Source organism: Heterocephalus glaber, unplaced genomic scaffold (assembly GCF_053883595.1).
Source record: "Heterocephalus glaber isolate CG9 unplaced genomic scaffold, H.glaber_assembly_v1.0 deba00000676, whole genome shotgun sequence".
In the NCBI taxonomy this organism is placed as follows: domain Eukaryota; kingdom Metazoa; phylum Chordata; class Mammalia; order Rodentia; family Bathyergidae; genus Heterocephalus; species Heterocephalus glaber.
Window position 1 is genome coordinate 1,260,863 of NW_028258156.1, and position 19,646 is coordinate 1,280,508.

Genomic DNA, 19,646 nt, shown 5'->3' on the forward strand with positions numbered 1-19,646 from the left:
CTATCCTTTTTTTCCATCTTTTTGCTCTATATTTACTGATTACCCACTATTGCTGGGCTATGCTCAATGCCAGGGATATACCTATGATTAAAACTGATGAGGTCCCTGGAGCATGAATTCTTCTGGACAGAGATATACCAGCAACATTAAAATAAGCTAAGAAAGCGTATTAGAGAGTACATTAAGTACAGTAGCCCCCGCTTAGCTGTGGTTTCTTTTTCTGCATTTCAGTTACCCATAGTCAACCATGGTCTGGAAATATTAAGTGGAAAATTCTGAAAATAAATAATACATAAGCTTTAAATGACCTGTATTATAGTTTATTATTATTTATTGTTGTTAATTTCTTATTGTGCCTAATTTATAAATTAAACTTCATTATAGGTATGTATGTATGCATGCATGAATGTATAGGAATAAACCTAATATAGTATATAAGGGCTTCATACTATCTGCTGTTTTAATCAGGCACAGAGTACCTTGGAACATATTCCTTGTGAACAGGAGGGGACTACTGTTGTTTCTTGACATTTATCATTGTAAATTCATATTTATCGAACCGCGACTGCACCCCGTAATCTGCAGCCATATCCTGAATGCTTCTTGCCAAGAGATTCAAAACATCTTCCAGGATGCAAAATTCTCACTTGCCCTTTCTGTCAGTTATCAACCAGTCACTTCAAAAGCATTTATCAATTACCAAATGTGTGCCCGAGTGTTTTGCCAGGAACCGGCGCAGAATACTGAATCCTAAATTTTTTTTCTACCTAAGACCTCTCTCTTGGGGGCCAAACACTTCTCTCCATCTGGCTGCTTGGCCTCTGCAGGTGGACAGCTCACAGGCCTTCAAGGCTTGATGCCTGATACAGACCCAGGCTCTTCTCATTTCCACCCTCAGCCCCTTCTCTCCCATTCTAGTGGTGTCAGTTCCACCTCCAGTCTATCTTGCATGCACCTTCTTTCTTCACCTCCATGACAGTTATATGGTTTCTGCCACTTTTCCAGCCTGGACTTGTGCAGGTCAGCAGCCCTGACCTGATCTTCTTTCACTCTTAGTACCCTCCATGCAGCCCACATTAACACACACACACACACACACACACACACACACACACAGAGTCACACTCTATTCATGTACCAGGAGCCTAAATCATTATTGTTAAATATACACACCCTTCCTGTAGCTTCCCATTACTCTCAGAATGAAAGTCAAACTTCTTACTATGCCTGTGAGCCATGTTGTGTCTTATGTAATAGTCCCTGTTCTGTCTGTATCATCTTTCTTAAACTACACTGCCTTTCAGCTTCACTGCCCTCTATTCCCATTCATTGAACAAACCAATGTTGCTATCACAGGGCCTTTGCACTGTCCTTTGCCTACAATTCTTGTCCTTGGATTGTGTATGTCCAGGCTGAAACTCAAATGTCACCCAATAATAGAGGCACTCCTTAAACCTCATGAAAATTAGCACCTCCCTAACACTCAGATAAGTTATATTTATTTTGCCTGCTGAGGACACAGAGCTGATGAAGGTTCACATCAAGATCCATGGCAGAAATGGGATGTGGGATTTCCAGAGGCCAGCCACCTATGGATCAAGCATCAACCAGGCCTCGCCTATTAATGAATCACATTGGTACACGTGGAAAGGATAAAAGCTTGGTTTAAAAGACAGACAAAAGGGGACGAAAAGCTACATGTGTACCGTATTCTTTTAATTACAGCAAATGGTGATGGCTGGGTGGCATGAATTGATATATGGTGGACTCTCAGGCCACTGAATGTCTGGGGAGCTTTGTTTGAATGCTAGGAAGGATTTCTTTGACAATCACCCGAATCCACCCATCTCCTCCGCTTACAGTCCACCTGCTGCAAAGGATAATTAGCACGGCTGCGAGGATTCTGAGAAACAGCCCTCCTCTCTCTCCCTTCCTCTCACTCTCTCTTTCCTCTTTTTTCTCTTCCTCCTCCCTCTCTCTGTCTCCTCCATCCTACCCTCTTTCTCCTCCCTCCATCCTTCCCTCCCACACCCACACAGAGGTAAAACCTTAAATATATATTCAGTTACATCATAATTCTGTTCTCTTTCATTATGAATACTCAAAGTGCCAATAGCCAAGTTCTTTGTTGTATTTCCAACACCTCCTACACAAAAGCTGCAGCAACACAGGCTCTCCATTTGTATTTGCTGAATACATGAATGAATAAATGAATATTTACCAATCGCTAGGGTTTCAAACATTGGTGCTCACTCTTGCCTAGTGAATTCTTGTTAATACCCTAGATAGCGGTCTTAGTTATATTCTAATTTTACAGATATTCTTTTCCTTTAGATATCTAAGCCCTCTATATCCCTACACATGGTTATACTTTTTCTGATGGAGAAATATTAAATGAAAAGTAGGAGTAGAGGAATTTTTAGTAACTTGATTCATAACTCTTACTGAAAAACCCTTATTTAGTACATTTCATTTCTATTTATATATTTATCCTATTTTTTCTTATTTGAATATTATTGAATATCTGAAGATTAACAGATAGCAGAGCTAGTGATACAAGGTGAGACTACTAAATAAATTGGAACTTGTCCTGGATTTTCTTTTATAATCATCAGCAATATTCCTGGGATGAAAATGTCTAGTCTACTCTGTATTAAACACAAGATTGCTTGATGAATTTAAGCACCTTCTGCAGAAGAAAAATTTGATGTAGAAAAATTTACTGAACTGTGGTAAGTTAGCTTTAGATAGTTACCTATGTCTTTGAAACAGGTTCAAAACCAGACTCAGAGAGTACTGAAATTCAAGGCTGAGTCTCAAGAGTGTTGGAACTGGAGCCTTTCCTCTTGAGAGCGTATACACGCGACTTTAAAAGCTCTCTGCTATTCTATATTTAATCAAAGCAACAACAAAACAAACGAGGGCTCATGGACCTTTGGTTTGAAGGATATTAGTTTGGCCATTAAGAAATCTGGTCAGGATAAAAACAGAAAAATGGAGCTTTCGTCCTGCCTTTCAAATCTTGCTGGTATTCCAGGTAGTTAGAAAAGCAGCTGGTGAAGGAAGGCTTGGGAAATGTCCATGGGCTGGTTGAGATTGCTATGAGTTGGTATATTTTTAAGCTATCCCTAAACTTAAAAGTACAGTCACTTTTCATGTAAGGATATTTTGATTTAAAATGTAAAGATTTGCTAACCATAGGGATTAAACCCAAATATTACTTATTCTTGCTGCAGAAAATATTGCGTGATTTAAAAAATACTAAATGAATAAAAACAATGGTAACAAAAATCCCAACCAGAATATATATTTTAGGGGGTTTACAAAGGATATTTAATTTCTTCTGCAGTGGTTAAAAATGTGAGACTTCTGATTCTAAATTAGTTTGTAAATACTTTTAGAATAACATCTGATTTTAAAATATAGATTATTAAGATGTTAAATTTAGTCAAACTCTAACAACTGTTAATAGAAATCAACTCCCAGGAAACCTGAAATTCCCCCAACATCAACACAGTGCTGACAAATTCATCATATTTAACAAGGTGTATTGGAAATAGCTGAGCACTGACCTCTCGAGGACAAATGATCCTCTTGGGACGAGGTGCCTCTTGCTGTAACTGATACACTGCCAAAAACAAAAAAAAAGAAAGAAAGAAAAAAGGAAAGAAAGATAATTATAATTAGAAAACTGCAACATATACCAACATTCCCACCTACGTTCATTTACCAAACTCAGAATTGCAGATATGAAATACAAAGAAGATACAGGCACGTTTTTTAGACTGAGTTAAGTCAAATCATTTACATGGAAATTACTCACCATGAACATATACTGGCAAAATTGATTTTTTTTTATTCTTCTAAGGGCAATTTAGTTTTATAATTGTTTCTGGCATTGTTCATTTTATGGCTTTCTTGGAAGACTAGATACAACTAAAATTCTTTTGACTGTTTTAGAGAGAAAATTCCACTTGTGAGTGCCTGAACAGTAAGATCATATAATGGGATTCATGAATTTAAATGCCCATGTCTTGACATAGCAGGATAGGAGTGTCATACTCTGAAACGTTACAGGTTATGTACAAAGACAGTTGATTCTGTGAACGCACGGAATAGCAAGAAAACTCCTCCACCTGCCCTCTCTCCCCCCACCTCCATTTTTGCCCCACTTATCACTGGATTCTCAACTATTTGACCCTGACAATCTATTGTCCTTTTTCTTGGACCTTTTCACATCTTAAATAATACTAACTCTCTTCTAACTTGTTTTAATCACAGACTTTTAGGCTTGGGCATGGAGGGAAGCAGGTAATTGTTTTTGTATACAATACAGTTAACTTATCAGACTATTGTTAGTGATTATCCAGACTACAAATGATTTTTTCTGATGCTCAGTTAATATGATTCTCTCTCTCCCTCTCTTTGTCTTTGTCTTTGCCTGTCTCTCCCTCTCTCCCTCTCTCTCTCTCTCTCTCTCTCTCACACACACACACACACACACACACACACACACATGCAGGCACATGCACACACTTCACACACCACACACATGCACTAGGGATGGAACCCAAGACTTTGTGGATGCTTAATTAAGTGCTCTACCACTGAGCTGCACCCCTAGGACTGATTATTTCTTACAGAGGGAGAAACTACCCTATTCTGATACCTTTGGATACTATTTCAATGAAAGCAAACCAAGAAGAGGGAACAAACATCCTGAAGAGGGAAGAATTACTTTTAGATACATCTACTAAAAGTTAAAAATCAGATCATATAAAATCTCTCTAGAAAATGTAGTAAGCTAAGCACAAATTTAATATTTATTCTTTGCCCTATAAATTAAAAAAAGAATTTTAATGGAAGAGCAGTCATATGGAAATAGATTAGAAAATATACATTATAATTGTGGCCATATTATAATTACGGCTTCCTGATGACTTCAACTCAACATGGCTGTTTTCTTCTAAATTAAGTGTAGAGTACTGAGCCTTAGCATGGAAGAGAAACTATCCAACCCTCTTGCAGATGTAATGGACCACATGTCATCACTGTAGGTGGCCCACACTACTGATGATGCATGTGTCACTTAAGGACAACTGTACCCATATATAAAAGGAAAGCAGAGTTCAACACAGCCTTCTGGCTCAGAAATATGCCAAAAATGACAAACATAAACAGATAAAGGGAGCCTCTACGCCTCTGGTTTCCTACGGATAGAAAGCCTAAAGGTCCTAATGGACCAGTGCATGGAAAGAGGGCCTGGCTGGAGGGAAGATGGGCTGCCCTGCACACCGATGACCACCAGTGGGCACAAACTGTTCAACTTGTGCCGCACACTTTCCGTGGCTTCCTGGGCACCATGTATCCTGGTTTTCCTCCTATGCTGGTGATTCTTTTCCCATGTTTGTTGCTGACTTCCCCTCTCTGTCTGCCCACTGATCATAAGAGATCCCCAAGTGTCATCACAGACCCTGCTCAGGTCTCATTCTCCCTCCTCCTCTTCCTCCTCCTCCTCCACCTCCTCCAGACTTGCCTCTACCACTAACCTTCATGCATTGTCTCCATGCAGAAGGTTTCTATCTCTGCTCAGGGCCCTCCTACAGCTCCAGATTCTTCCTTTCTCAAATACCACATGTTGAAAGTCAAACTCAGGGTCTTTCCCTCCCACTCTAGGGTTTTTTCCTGATATGCTCTAAGGAGGCAGCATCCATAATTTCTCCAGCCAGCATGCTGGAGCACATCCACGACACCGTGTGTGGCCTGTTGGGCATCAGGCCTGTCAAACTGCTTTTTCTCAGGTCTGCTCACTCCTCTCCCTCAATATCACTAACGCCCTACTCCAAGCTCTAGAGTCTGACTCCTTCCACCTGTGCTCTCCCTGGTGGTGGTCAGAATGATTGCTGTAAATGTCAGTGGGATCACATCCCTCCCCTCAAAAGCTTCTGTGGCCTCTTACTGCTCTTGGATGAAGATCAAAGCCCTTAGCATGGTAGGATGTCCCAATGGTCTTGCTTCTGGCTACTTTTACAACTGCGCCATGTATCACGCTCTCTGCTCAGTCAAGTTAGCTTCATTTCCTTTCCTAAATGCACAGTGCTCCATTCACTCAGGGGCTTTGCACATGCTATTTCTTCTGAATATGGCACCCTCTCCTCCCTCTCTACCTCTAGTTGTCCACCTCTCATTATTATGACTTTAGTTCAAATATCAAGTTTTTGGAGGAGTACTTCTCTCTCACACCAGACTCAAAGACATTGCCCTATTCTGTGTTCTTATAATTCCCTGTATTTTGCTTTATGTAACATCCTATTATAATTCTGTAGTTATTGGTATGAGCTCTAAAAAAAGTCTCTCTCCACCAATGTAAACCCATAGTCTCTGTTTTTAAACAATCCTATCCATTTTAATTTTTTTTTTTGCTTAAATTCTTTTGTTGGTACATTTTAGGTATACAATACTTTTACATTTATCATTGGGTGCTTGTACCTGTACATGATGTATCTTGGTTCTTATTTTTTCCCCATTACTTGTGCCCTTCACCCCCTCCACGCTTCCCTATCCTATTCATTTTTGAGAGAGATCAAGAAATTAGGATATTTTTATGAAATAAGGCAGTAAATACAGGAGATGCCACAACATCACTTATTGAAGGGTGTGGGTTACCAGGATCCATTGTAAGGAAATGATTCAGTGAATTATGCTAGTCTTCTAATGGCCATCATGCTCTTGCAATAAAGATTGAGAAATCTCTGTTACCACTGATAGGCAGTGACATTCAGGATATTCTGTTAAGCAAAAACACAAGGTAAAGATATATACTATAAGTTGGCTCTCAGTAGCTACGTGTTCTGTGTTCTACATCTGTGTATTCAACTAACCATTGATTAAAGGTATTTGGAAAAAATTTCATCTGTACTGAATATGCATGACTTTTTCTGGTCATTATTCCTTAAACAATACAGTACAATAACTACTTCCATAGTAGATGCATTGAATTGGGTAATCTAAGTAATCTAGAAATGATTTAAAGTACGTAGGGAGGCTATGCACATGTTATATATAAATACTGTGACAATTTATAAAAAGGACTTGAGCATCCAAAGATTTTGGCATTTGTAGAGTTCCTGGATACCAAGGGACAGGTGCATACATATATACCTTCATGCATGGACACATACGGCTAGACACACCTATACATACATACAGTGCACATACTTTAAGAAAGGGAATAAAATAATAACGTGTGTATATTCATCTTTGCTTACATCTGTCTAAATAAACTCTGGAAGGAAAAAAGAAACAATAAAAGCAATTATCTTCACGGGATTAAAGACAGGAGAGGGAGGAAGAGCCCTCAGTGTACATCTTACTCTACTGTTTGGGCCTCTGGACCACATGTTTATGTTGCTTATTCCAAACAAGGAAAAAAATGGCTGGAGGAGACAGGGTCAGAGAAGCCCACGGAAAGGAGGAAATATAAGGAGAAGTGGCCTATGAAAGGCAGAGAATTAACTGTGGTCGCTCCCCTGATTGTCACAGTACAGCTTATGCCTTTCCTAAACCATAAGGGAGGCATGCCCATAATCCCAGTGCTCTGGGGGGCTGAGGCAGGAGGACTGCAAATCTAACCCAACCTGGACAATTTAGCAAGACCTTGTCTAAAAAATAAATAAATAAAAAGTCTAGGGATTTATGTGTGTGTGTTTGATAGTAAAGTATTTTTTTTTAAAAGTCTGGGAATGAAGCTTAGAGTGAGGCTCTAGGTTCAATCCTCAGTACCAAAAATAAAACAAAAAGGGAGGCTGAATGGAGGCCCTTGGTCCTCTTGAATCAGCCCTAACACTACTAAACTCTTCATAGGATAACAGGAACCAAAGATCTCCTAGAACCACAGAGTTCTTGATCCCTGCAGTTGTAGTATCCACATTCAGAGACTTTTATCCACTTTCCCGGTCCCATCCTTGGTGCCTCTGAAGCCAACAGTGACACTAGGGATGGGGATGGGATGGCTATGTGAACACCATTTTTAGTGGAGGAGGCTAAGGAAGAGCACCTGTTAAAAGAGAGCAGCATTTTAAGCTAAATGCTCCTTCACAAATATGTGAGCATCTGCTGCACACCAGGTACCACCGGCAGCCTTGTGCGGAGGCTCTGAGGATGCACAGAGAGGCAGGTAGAGGGAAAGGAGCAGCAAGCTGAGTGCTGCCAGGGTCAATGACACTCCATTGAGTCTTCACAGAAACCCTCCGAACAGCTTTTCATCGTTATCATTCCGGGTGCTTAGATGAGAAAACATGTACAGAGAAATTAAACATTTGCCCCAGGAATTCAGCTAAAATGTAAGCTCTGGATTTCAAAACCCTGATGTATCATTCCTACGCCCCTGGTCCTTTGCACTTGCTGTACCCTCCACCTGAGTGGCTCTTTCCTAACATATCCATGGCTAACTCACTGCTTTCATTCAGGTCTTAAATTTCCACTCATCAAGGAATCCTTCCCTGTCTTGCCTGTGTACAATTGCTCCCTTATACCACATTAATCACCATGAACATTGAACATTGTTAACTAATAAAACATAAATATTTATTTATTTTGTACACTACCTCCCTTGACTACAGTGTGAGCTTGATGAAGACAGAGACTTTGTTCTGTCCAAAAAAGGGTCCCCAGTTCTTAGAACAGTGCTGGGCACAGAGTAGATGCTTAATGGATATTTGAGAAAGGGATGGATTGTATCTAACAGCCCAGGGGACACAATTTTATGCCTTCCAGGAGACTGATCCAGTGAAGGAGATGTGCTTGGAGAAACAAAGTCAAGGTGAGACAAGGGCTTTATGGAGGGGGAGGAGGAAGCCCTCAGGTGCTCGGGATGGTTTCCCAAGGGGACAGAAAAGGGGATGTCCTTGAGGGATTAGGGGTTTCTGCAGTAGAAGACAGACAGGGTTCCAACAGGGGGAAAGAACAGCAGCAAGACAAAAAAAAATGATGTGGTGCTGGTCAGCAGGGCCCAATGTGGTGGTGGATGAGAAGGGAGAAGGAAGCTGGCCCATGGATGCCATGCTAACGGGTGTGGCTTCCTTCTGCAGTGAGGGGCATGGACCTGTTTTTAGCAGGAAGGCAACATCACCGTGTCTAGAACAGCAACAAGGAGAAGAATGGTGGGCACCCTATGTGCATGTTCTCACTCTTTCCCCAATCAGCTTCCTGATGGCTTTCTGATAAACTAGGAGAGACCCCTGCTTGCTTTGAAGACACTCAAGGCCACACAGATCACAGGATGAAATCCAGGCCAAAAACTTGGATTTCCAGACTCCCAAAACCTGTACTTTTCAGTCTCAGCCAGTGGTTCCCTGAGGTGGGTGGTGGAGAGGTCCTATTGGGGCTGCTTGTGTCAGAATCTCTAAGAAGCGATTATGAATGCAGGTTCCCAGACTCCATTCCTCCATCCCTTGCCAGTCTGTTCTTTTTAAAGCTCTTCAGGAGATTCTACGGCATATCATATCCCTGAGGGGAATTTGTTCTTTGCCTCCCTAAAGGAGGGACTGGAGAGGGGCCCCCTTGGATGCAGGAAAGTGAGAGAACAGTATTTCACTTGTACACCACAGAGATGGTGAAGGTGTGAGTGAAAATCACACTGTGGAAATGCAAATGAGAAGACAAGCTGACTGCTGCAGAGGAGGATTAACAGGATTTAATTCCAGCTGAGTGGAGGGAAGGTCTCTGAGTGACTGAGTGACTGAGAGACGGGGCTGCCACTAATAGAAATGAAAGATGGAGGCAATGGAACATTGCTGGACAGGTTCTCTCCCATGTCAGGAGCCTAAATCCTACAACTATGTCTTCCAGGTACCTCTGAGCACAGTAAGGAAGACTGCAGTAGTTCCCCAATCACATAATGGGAACAGAACCATTGAGGGGTGGCTTGGAGAGGAAGGGGAGGGTCTGTGCAACCCCTTCAGCCAGGGCTGCCGCCTCTCCCTCCTGGCCCCTCTGCAGCAAACATCGTTAACTGAGCACTTGTTTCTCAGTCAGAAGGTCTCAGAATCTGCAAGACCTTCTCCGTTCTGCTCCTCCAAGCAGCAGAAGTTGGCAAATAGGCACAGAAACCTATTTGCCATCTGGGTTATGTGTCTGTCTATGTAGATAATGAGATGGCAACCAACTGCAATGGCAGCCAAATAAAAAACAGTCCAATTTGCTATCTTAGCTTCATATGAGAACCTGCTTGTCATTTTCAGGGTTAGCTACAACAGAACAAACATCCATGAAAAAAATCTCCAGAGCGTATTTAATATAACTGAAACATGTCATATAATCTGAAAATGTCACTTCTTGAATTGTCCTTGTTCAACACACACATTTCACAAGCAAAATGCAATAATGAATGTCACTTTTTAGGTGGTTCTGAGAGGTGACAAGATAGAATTTGCTTCTACAGCAATGTCCCAAATATGTTCCAGGCACTCCCTAGTGCTCGGCCCTCTCTAGCACTAGTGAGAATCCTCAGCACTGAAGCAAGCTGTTTGGCAGGGCTGGTGGTCGCTGGGGAATGTGGAAGTGAAAATGCAGATCCCCAGTTTCCCATGAAATCTAAGGCAGATTGAGAAATCCAATGTTTTCCTTTTTGTTCAGTAAGAAACCTGACTCACCTTCTTCTGGGGACAGAATCAACTTACTCCTACAGATGACTTATGAATTTCCAAGGCCTGGGAGTGCTGAAGCCCAGTCCAGACCCATCAGCTCCTAGTGAGCCCCCAGGTGCACTTCTTTACAAAGAGGGGCTGCAGGTCTAGGAGCCAAGTGTAGCCATGTGGTCACAAGCCAGCAACACCCTCACCACTTCTGTCTTCTCAGCTTTCAGGGAAAAAGCTCAGGGATGTGAGTAAAGAATTGCAGTGCTAGAGATGTCTCCCTTGGCTTTCAGGGACTTACTACTTCTCTTGTCCACTGAAACTGGAAAAACTCAAGGCCTGTAGAAATTCAAGCCAGAGGGGCTCGGGAATGTATGTGCCTAAGGGAAGCCTGTGGGGCTTGATAAGTTGTAGATCCCCCCACTTTTCTAATTCAGAGATCTGCAATAGGACCAAGGAATGAGTATTGTAACTATTCCCCCTGTTGTGGTTCATATCTAGGTGTCCCTCCAAAGCCTCATGATATCACAGGTGGGACTTTTGGGAGGTGGCTGGACCATGGGGGAATGATCCTCAGTGGAACACTGATGAGTTTATAGGTAATATGACGCTGGGAGGTGAAGCCTGGTCAGAGAAAGTGAGTGAGTTCCTGAGGGCATGGTCTGGAAGGGTGTACCTCCCTCTCTCCACCCTTGATCTGTCTCTGCTTCCTGCCTCCTCATCAGGAGCAATTCTCCTCTGTCATGCCCCTCTGCATGCTCCACTGCAATACCTTCGAGCCATGGACTGGAACCTCTACAGATGGTGAGCCAAAATAAACCTTTCCTCCTTTAAGTGGTGGGTAGTGTGTCAGATGAGAAAGTAATGAACATCCCCGACCCCTGCAAGATAACTCTGATAGAGTGGGTCTGCAGATCAGGATTGTGAGGCTCCAAGCTCCTATTTAGAAAACCAGGCACAAGCCCTGACTACTTGACCTGCTGCCCAGGAAAAGGCCCTGGAGAGAGCTGTCAGCTACAGCATCTGCTGCCTAATCGGCATTTGGCCTCTTAAAAAAGAAAATCTTTCTGAGTATACCCATGATGGTTGCCATTTGAACCTCTCTGCTTAGGGCATATGGTTTATACAGTTCTGGCTTAAAGTTTCACATGTGGCCTCATTATTATTTTTAGGTGAACTTAAAATAATTCCCTAACCCCTGTACTGGAGATTGAACCCAGGGTCTTCATACTGAGCTATACATCCAGGCCTTTCCTGACCCTTTTTTCCTTTTTAAAAATGGTGTGAAACAATAAAATAAAAATTCACAACAAAATAATAAGAGACTAACAATAGTTAATATGCTGTGTATCGTTATCTTCATTTTGAGATACCAGTCTCACTACAGACACTAAATTGCCTAGGCTGGGATCAAACTTGTGACCCTTCTGCCTCAGCCTCCCAGAGTGCTGGGATTACAGGCATTCACCACCGTGTCTGACTGAAAGTAGCTTTTTCTTTAAGGGCATTAAAACCAACCATTTCTCAGTGACTTCACCAATGTTTAAAAGTTTAGTTTTGATAGTCAGAGATTATCTGCAGAGGTATGACGCTTATTCCATGGAAAGGGCTCAGCAAGTGACAGTGGTAGTGTCTGAAAAAGAGAACAGAGAGGGCAGGAACATAGGACAACCATATGACATCATCACTCCTTGAGTCAAGACCTGACCTCATGTATCGTTGTGGTCCCACAACTCTAAGAACATTGTTTGGCTTAAGGCAGAGACTTCATATGGATTTGCTGGGTGAATGAATAAATTAATGAAATCTGTATAAAATATTGGGAAAGCTGATTTCTAAAGTTCCTTGCTTTTAAGTTTCTAAGTCTGACATCAGTGATCACTTTCCCAGCATCTATTTTTACATTCCCCCTTTCAACATGACTCCAAGTTTTCTAATCATGTGAGTTCTAAGGATTGATCCTTCCTTAAATTCCCACAGTGCATCCTGATCAGTTTAGGAAAGTTAGCATGTCTCAACTCCCTGACTTCAAGGATGGATTCAAGAATAGGTAACCCAGGTCAATTCAGAGTTTGCTTAAAGTGTCACTAGAAGAGATTGTCTCTTTGTCAGCTCAGCTGCTCCTCAGAGAGGAAGAAATATCTCTGGGGCTGTTAGTAGTTATGTGGGGAAAAACATGCTAAGAATGCAGCCAACTTTGGAACTTTGGAAAGCAGAACCAAGAAAGGAAGAGACACGCACAGGATCATGGTGATATTATTTGAGTTGCTGGAACAAGTCATGCCTCAACCCAGTATATCTGGACTTTTTGCTTAAGTCAAAGAAATTGAGTGGAGTAATCTGTTACTTGCAGCCAAGAACACTGAAATTAGCATTAATACTTAAAAATGCCTTCTTAAAGTCAGTAATTAGAAGTAGACTCATTTTCTCTCAAGAATAATGTCATAATTGGGGCTAATCATTCACAATGACTCTAGCATCAAGTGAGTCAAAGTTATGGGCAACAACAGTCAATGAAAATAAAGTCATTGCCATATACTTATATAATCATTGAAAATCTTTAGTTTTTAAAACAAGTCCTATAAGATGATAAAGAAGGTACTGCATCCAGGAAATATATGATGGATTTGATGGTATCAAGTATTTGCTAGAGTTACAATGAAAGTGTGATGGAAGACTACAGATTCCATAAATGATATATTAATGAGTTTGGCATTGGTACCTAAAATTAATTTCTCAAAGGACGACTTACGAATATTCTAAAGAGAAGTTGGTGATTCCTAAGGCTCAGAATGAGTTTACTCACAGGTTACTTGGAACTAAACAAATTTAATATTTTGATAGCTTTGTTGGACTTTCAGATAAATCCCACTGTTTTAGCACATTGTGCATTTTAGAAGTAGCTCATGAAGATCAGCAAGGTCCACAGATTCCTTCTACTAGCAATTCTTCAGAACCACAATCAACTCCCAACTCTTCTGTAAACTCTTTTCTAATTCCAGCAGGAAAAGGAGTAGTATTTGGTTACTGGAATCCATTTACAGTTTAAGCTTAATTGGTTTACATCTCTGTCTTATTAGGCATTAAACTACAGAGAAGTGTGGACCACATTTTATTCATTGTTAATTTCTAATATTTATTCTCTGACATTTGGAAAGTATTTGCTGAAAGATCACATGAATGGCTGGTACTCTTTGGAATAAGATGGAGCAGTGTGAACTTGGTAACAAAATTATGAGGTACATTTATAAGTGATGTCAAATGTCAAGAATTCATGGATGTCAATGAATTCATGTCAAAGAATTCATGGATCCAGGACATTCAAAAGACTGTTTGCTTAGTGGTAATCTGCAGGGCTTTGATAACATGCTTTTGGTTCTGTGGATGACGTATTTCCCTCATTTTGGAGGATCCACATCACCGGGGCCCCTCAAAGAGAGCCTGGATGACTATTAGATGGGTCTAACAAAGAGGAACTTTATATATGCCATTACGTTTTTAATACATGGCCTAGATCGCCCTTCTAGCAAATGTAGTTTTATGATTCTAAAGCAAGTTGAACAAACAACTTAGATCCAACAGTCAAATTTAAGCTCTATACACTATAGTAAAATTAGTATTGTGGACATGTAATTAGCAATGTTTTTGCTAGCTTCCTTAGGACATAAAAGTGCTTTTAAGAGATCAATTGGGTGGTCCAAGGTGACATAGAAAAGGAGGAAATGAATTTGAGCCAATGCCATCTTTTTGCTTCAGTAAAGCTCTCTGTGGTGGCATTTGCTCAACAAATATTTATTGGGTGGCTAATGTATGCAAGGTCCTGTGCATGGCAGTGTGCAAGACACAGGAAGCCATGGAACCCCCAATACCGCTCAGTACAGATACTTTGTTGATTTAATGTCAGAGCACTCCACACTCCATTAGGAAACAAACAAACAAAAACATCCAATTACTAAGTCATTAGCAGTGCCTTTTAAAATAGAAGACAGAAATGCAGAGCACTGGATTGGAAGAGCCCTTGGAGACCCACACAGCCCCTTTATTTCACAGATGGAAGAACAGACTCCTGTAATGGAGAATGTGGTGTCTCTGTATGTGCTGACACAGAGAGATGAAAGCAAGCTATTTGTGAAGCAAGCTGATGAACATCAAGTATAACATAAAGGTATTTGGACAAAACAAAACAATAACAACAAAAAATGCCTCAATATTAAGCATGGCTGTTTTAATATAGACAATGGGAAGGACATACATTACAAAATTGACAGAAGTCAGCCCTTGGAAGGTGAAGGGGGGACTAGAATATGAGATGAGGACTAGGTTGTGTAGATTAATGGGAAATTTCTCTCTGCCTTTATGTATTTCAATGTTTGTTTTTCTATGTAGCTTCATATTGCTTTTTTTTTTTTGGTACCGGGGATCAAACTCGGGTCCTTGCGCTTGCGCAGCAGGCAGTGAAACCACTGAGCTAAATCCTCAGCCCCTTCATACTGATTTTGTAACAAATACGTACATATATATGTGTGTGTCTATGTATATGTGATATTCATACAGTCTTACATTGCTTAATGACTGGGACACCTGCTGAGAAAGGCATTGTTAGGTGATTTCATTGCTGTGTGAACATCAGTGAACTTACACAAACCTAGATGGTGGACCTTGAGGCTATATGGTATATACTGTCATATCTGGTCTATCATTGACAGAGGTGTAATTATGCAATATACATATATATACATGCATCTATATATAAAACTTAGATATAAAATATCTTAAATTTTAAGTAAGCAGAAAAAAGTCTTGGAGACATGCAGGTGGTGGTGGGCCAGGCTTGCTTCTGGGTCCTATTCTAGAGTCTGCCCACCACTTTCTGTGAAACCTTTGCCCAGTTTCTTACTCCCCAGCCCCTGAGTTGTAGTTTTCTTCTACCTGGGATGGGGATAATAATGGTGCCCATCTGTGAGAGCTGTGATGAGAATCTGAGATTCAGTGGCTTAGTGCCTTGGCTGGAACAAGGCAGGTTCCCAAAGGAGCACGTCCATAGTGATAGTGATAAGTATTCTCAGTACTGTGTTTAGCAGTGGAACAGAAAGAGCCCCTGGCAGTAAGGGTTTCCAGCCCACCACAGCCCTTCTTTCTCACACTAGAGAATTATCCCCTAATGTGATGCCCAGGAGACAGAGTTGGAGGGCCTAATCATTGCTGCCTTCATGAGGGGAACTGACTGGGCATCTGATGGGCAGACATGCTCTCTGTTCCTAAGGAGTTACACTAAGTGACCAACATTACCTTTTGCTATCAGCTATATTTTCACTGGTTAATGCTATTTGCTATCATAGCCTTAGGATGATCAGCTAAGAGCACAATTCATGGAAGTCAATACATTCACCCTCAGAGACCAGTTGTGCAAAAATAAAAATAAAATAAAGCCCCCAATTCAAGTCAGGGCCATCACTGTCTCTTGGGGATCATGGTCATGGGAGAGGTGCTGACTGAATCCTCTCTGACAAAGCTCTCTCCTCAGTGGGAAAGGAAAGCTTGGGGTTTCAAAGCTGTGCTATGGGAATACTGTGTGCACCGAAACACTGGCAAGAATCATGCACACAGGCTCTAAAGACTTCAGAAGAGATTTGCATTTCATGTACTCACAGTATGATTTCCATATGGGAGGCTGGTATTCTTCAGCATCTAGAATAAAAAGAAAGAAACCACTCCATCAGTCTGCAGCAGCAAACTGTCAGCATGTGTCTTCTCTGGAGGGGGAACAGTCTGACAGCTGAACTTGCATTCCAGTCCCAGGGGACTCTTGGCTCCCTAAGGGACACTTCCGGGCATATGGGAGGGGAATGTCCATGAAAATCTTGTGGATTTAACACCACTTTCTTCAGATCACTTACTGTGACAGAAGCAACTGCTTCCCAATTTTCAGAGATCCCAGTAAATCAAAAACAATTTTAAAAGCAATTAACTTAATTGTACCCTTTAGTAATCCCTTCAAACAGTATTTACTCAACTTGGCATAATAAACATATAATTTATCTCATAGTTTCCCATCAGACCTTTGGCCCATTTACTAATATTTGAGGGCAAGACACAGAGTAGCAAGTATGTAATATTAAATGTGGAAAGTTGTGCAACGCAATTCACGGAGCTCCTGAAACACTGGGTCTTTCAGCAGGGACACTGATGATTCAATTGGAATTGTATTATCTCCTTGAATTAAGTGCAACATGGGACTCAGAAAATTTCCAGGAACCTCTCAGCAATCAGAATGTCACAGTGAGAGTTACAGCAAAATGGAGAGGATGGAATTGTCATTCATCAACCAAGAAAACAGGCAATGGAAGAAAATCTTCTTGTTCCGTGGACTCAACCATCTCGTGCTGACAGCTAACTTATTATCCTGATGTAGTTATGAGTTCTGGGCTCACAGCTATGAAGCCAGGGGCAAAAAGTTACTGGAGAAACAGTAGTCCCATGCTTAAGGTGCCCTAAGCAGGCTCAGCCACTCGCCAGCTCCAGGCAGGGGAGGAAAGTCTCCTCCCAAGTCACAGCATGTGGACCAGGGTAACCTTAAGAATTCTCCAACTCAGCACCTTTAGATAAGGAATCTCAGCTTTCATCATCCTCTACTCCCAGAGTTACCCATGGTCTGTCCCTACACTGTCCTGTCCTCCAGCTCCTGTCCTGTTACAATTCTTCTAACCTCACGCAGGAAGATAGTTTGAGAATTGTTTTCCCTGAGAAATAAATGTGCTATTTATTAATGAAAACTAACTTAAAAGTGGTAGACTTCCTTCAAATCCTACTCAAGTACATTTGTGCAGATAAATTAAATTATTTTACAATTAATATCTTGCTTTCTGGGGCCTACTGTATCACAGTGCTCAGTTAAATACCTACAAAGATCATTTCATACAAATGAGTATGGATTGCTAGATCTGTGTTGTCAGGAGCCAAGAATGGAATAAGCCTTGTCGGCCCAGTTATAAATACACTTGTGTTGGTGTTCAATTTAGTTTGCAGCATAAATATGGGCATTAAGTCTTAATACTTTCATCAAAGTAAGAGACAAAATCTTAGTGAGCTTTTAACCTATCAATTTCATCCTATATGTGACATAAACTCATTTTAATGGGTTAGCCTGAATGTTTATAAAGAGCATTCAAATAAAATAAATCAACATGCTGAATTTACAATGAAATTTTTTTTGGAGACAGAGTCTCATTATATAGTCCAAGCTAGCCTTGAACCCACTATATAGCACAGGCTGGCCTTGAACTCATAATCCTTCCGCTTCAGTCTCCCAAGTGCTGAGATTAGAGGTATGTGGCACCACGCCCAGCTACAATAAAACACTAGAAAACCCAGACGCTGTATCTTAAATGTGCATGGCATCTTCACAAATATGTTCTCAAAGATAGATACACATACACACACACACATAAACACACACAATACATTGTATAGAAATGTAAATCCCTGAGATTCCAGGTACTCAATGCTTTTGTAAGGTCTCCTTATTTCAGAAGAGATTTATTCTATGAGGCCCATACAACCCCAGACTCAGAAGTGGCCAAGATTGTTCAGCACCTAAGCATCACTTTCTATAAATTGACAGGAGGCCCTAGGCAGAGGAGGTAGCACCCTTCACATAGGTCTTTGAAAAATCCAGATGCTCAATTTGGATGTGTTAAGGGTTTTTTACCTAACTTCAGAAGTGTAAGTTAAATGAATTCTTACTTTTCATTTCAGTACTGTCCTTCTGAGAAAAATCTAGAATTTTGTCTCAACTGAAGCACTGGTCCCTAATTTAACTTTTGTGTATGTCTCCCTGCATGCTCCATAAACACACTTTCCCTTTCTAGTTGCTTCCTGTTGGTAACAACATAGAGGGGAAGGAAGCCACCTAAAGAAACAGGCGACCAGGGTGGGGATTTCGCTCAGAGGTTTTGCTGCCTGCTGTGCAAGCAAGCACAAGGATCCAAGTTTGATCCCCGGTACCAAAAAAAAAAAAAGGAAACAGGAGACCATAACAGTCCCTCGCTTAAAGCCCCCCAGTACCTTCCCTCTGCCTGTGCAGTAAAATAGGCACATCTTCCTGCTCACTTCTGACTCCAGGGCAGACATTTCCCCTTTCCACTTTCCAGCCAGCCACCAAGCCTTTCTCTCTGCTCCTAGAGCAAACTGTGCTCTCGCAAGTCCCTGATCTTTGCTCTTGTGAACTCTCTTCCTGACAGATCTTGGCATGGTTCACTTGCTCCATCATGGAGGGCTCAACTGTCACCTCCTGGAGGCTTCCCCTGCCATCCTTATGCAAAGTGGCCTTCCCCTGCCCCTGTCCCTCTCCTAACATACAGCTTATTTTTCTTCATAGTGTTTATTACCATCTGAAATTATTTATTGATTTATTGGTTTGCTATGACTGGTTTCACCCCACTATTTGTCAGCTTCCATAAAAGGAAGGATTTTTGCCTCAATCACTTATGTGTCACCAGCCTTTAAAAGGATGCTTGACATACAATAGGCATTCAAAATACTAAAACAAAAATGTGTTAAATAAACGAATTGTCTCTCAGAGTGTAATTTCAAATCCTACCTCTGACAACTATTGGCTGAGTAACTTGAAATCAGTTTTATTAAGATTCTTTTGAGCCTCCTAATACTCATCCTCATAAAAATCTTAGAGGCACTGTGAAAATGAAGTCAGATGTTATGTTGCCATTGTAACAATGTAACCAATGTATCTGATGTTCCTGGAATGTTGCCTGGTAATAGCAAGTGTGAATGCAGTCCCCCCAGTGTGCTTGTGCTGCTGTTCCTGAAACATCACCCTGACCTAATACTTCCCAGGTAGCCTGTGCTCATGTCTTTACTCTCTCAGCTGAAGCCAGTGAGCCAGTGTCTCCATTCTTATCCCCAGATCTGGACCCTGTAATTAAGTTCCAGTGCTGTTGTCATGGAAGGTTTTTCTTTGCCATAAAAGAATTCAAATTGAGAGGCCATTTGTCA

At 41.2% G+C, this 19,646-nt stretch overlaps 1 protein-coding gene across 7 annotated transcripts in view; it reads right to left on the reverse strand.

Annotated features, from left to right (window-relative positions):
• Window positions 1–19,646, reverse strand: part of Chn2 (chimerin 2) — a 336,463-nt gene that overhangs the window by 135,009 nt on the left and 181,808 nt on the right. For all 7 annotated transcript variants that reach the window (XM_087206589.1, XM_087206591.1, XM_087206590.1 and 4 more), the window contains 2 exons: window positions 16,284–16,322; window positions 3,573–3,628 (listed from right to left, as the gene is read on the reverse strand). In XM_087206589.1, coding sequence (XP_087062715.1) covers window positions 3,573–3,628; window positions 16,284–16,322 — 95 coding nt within the window. The remainder of the gene's footprint in view (window positions 1–3,572; window positions 3,629–16,283; window positions 16,323–19,646) is intronic.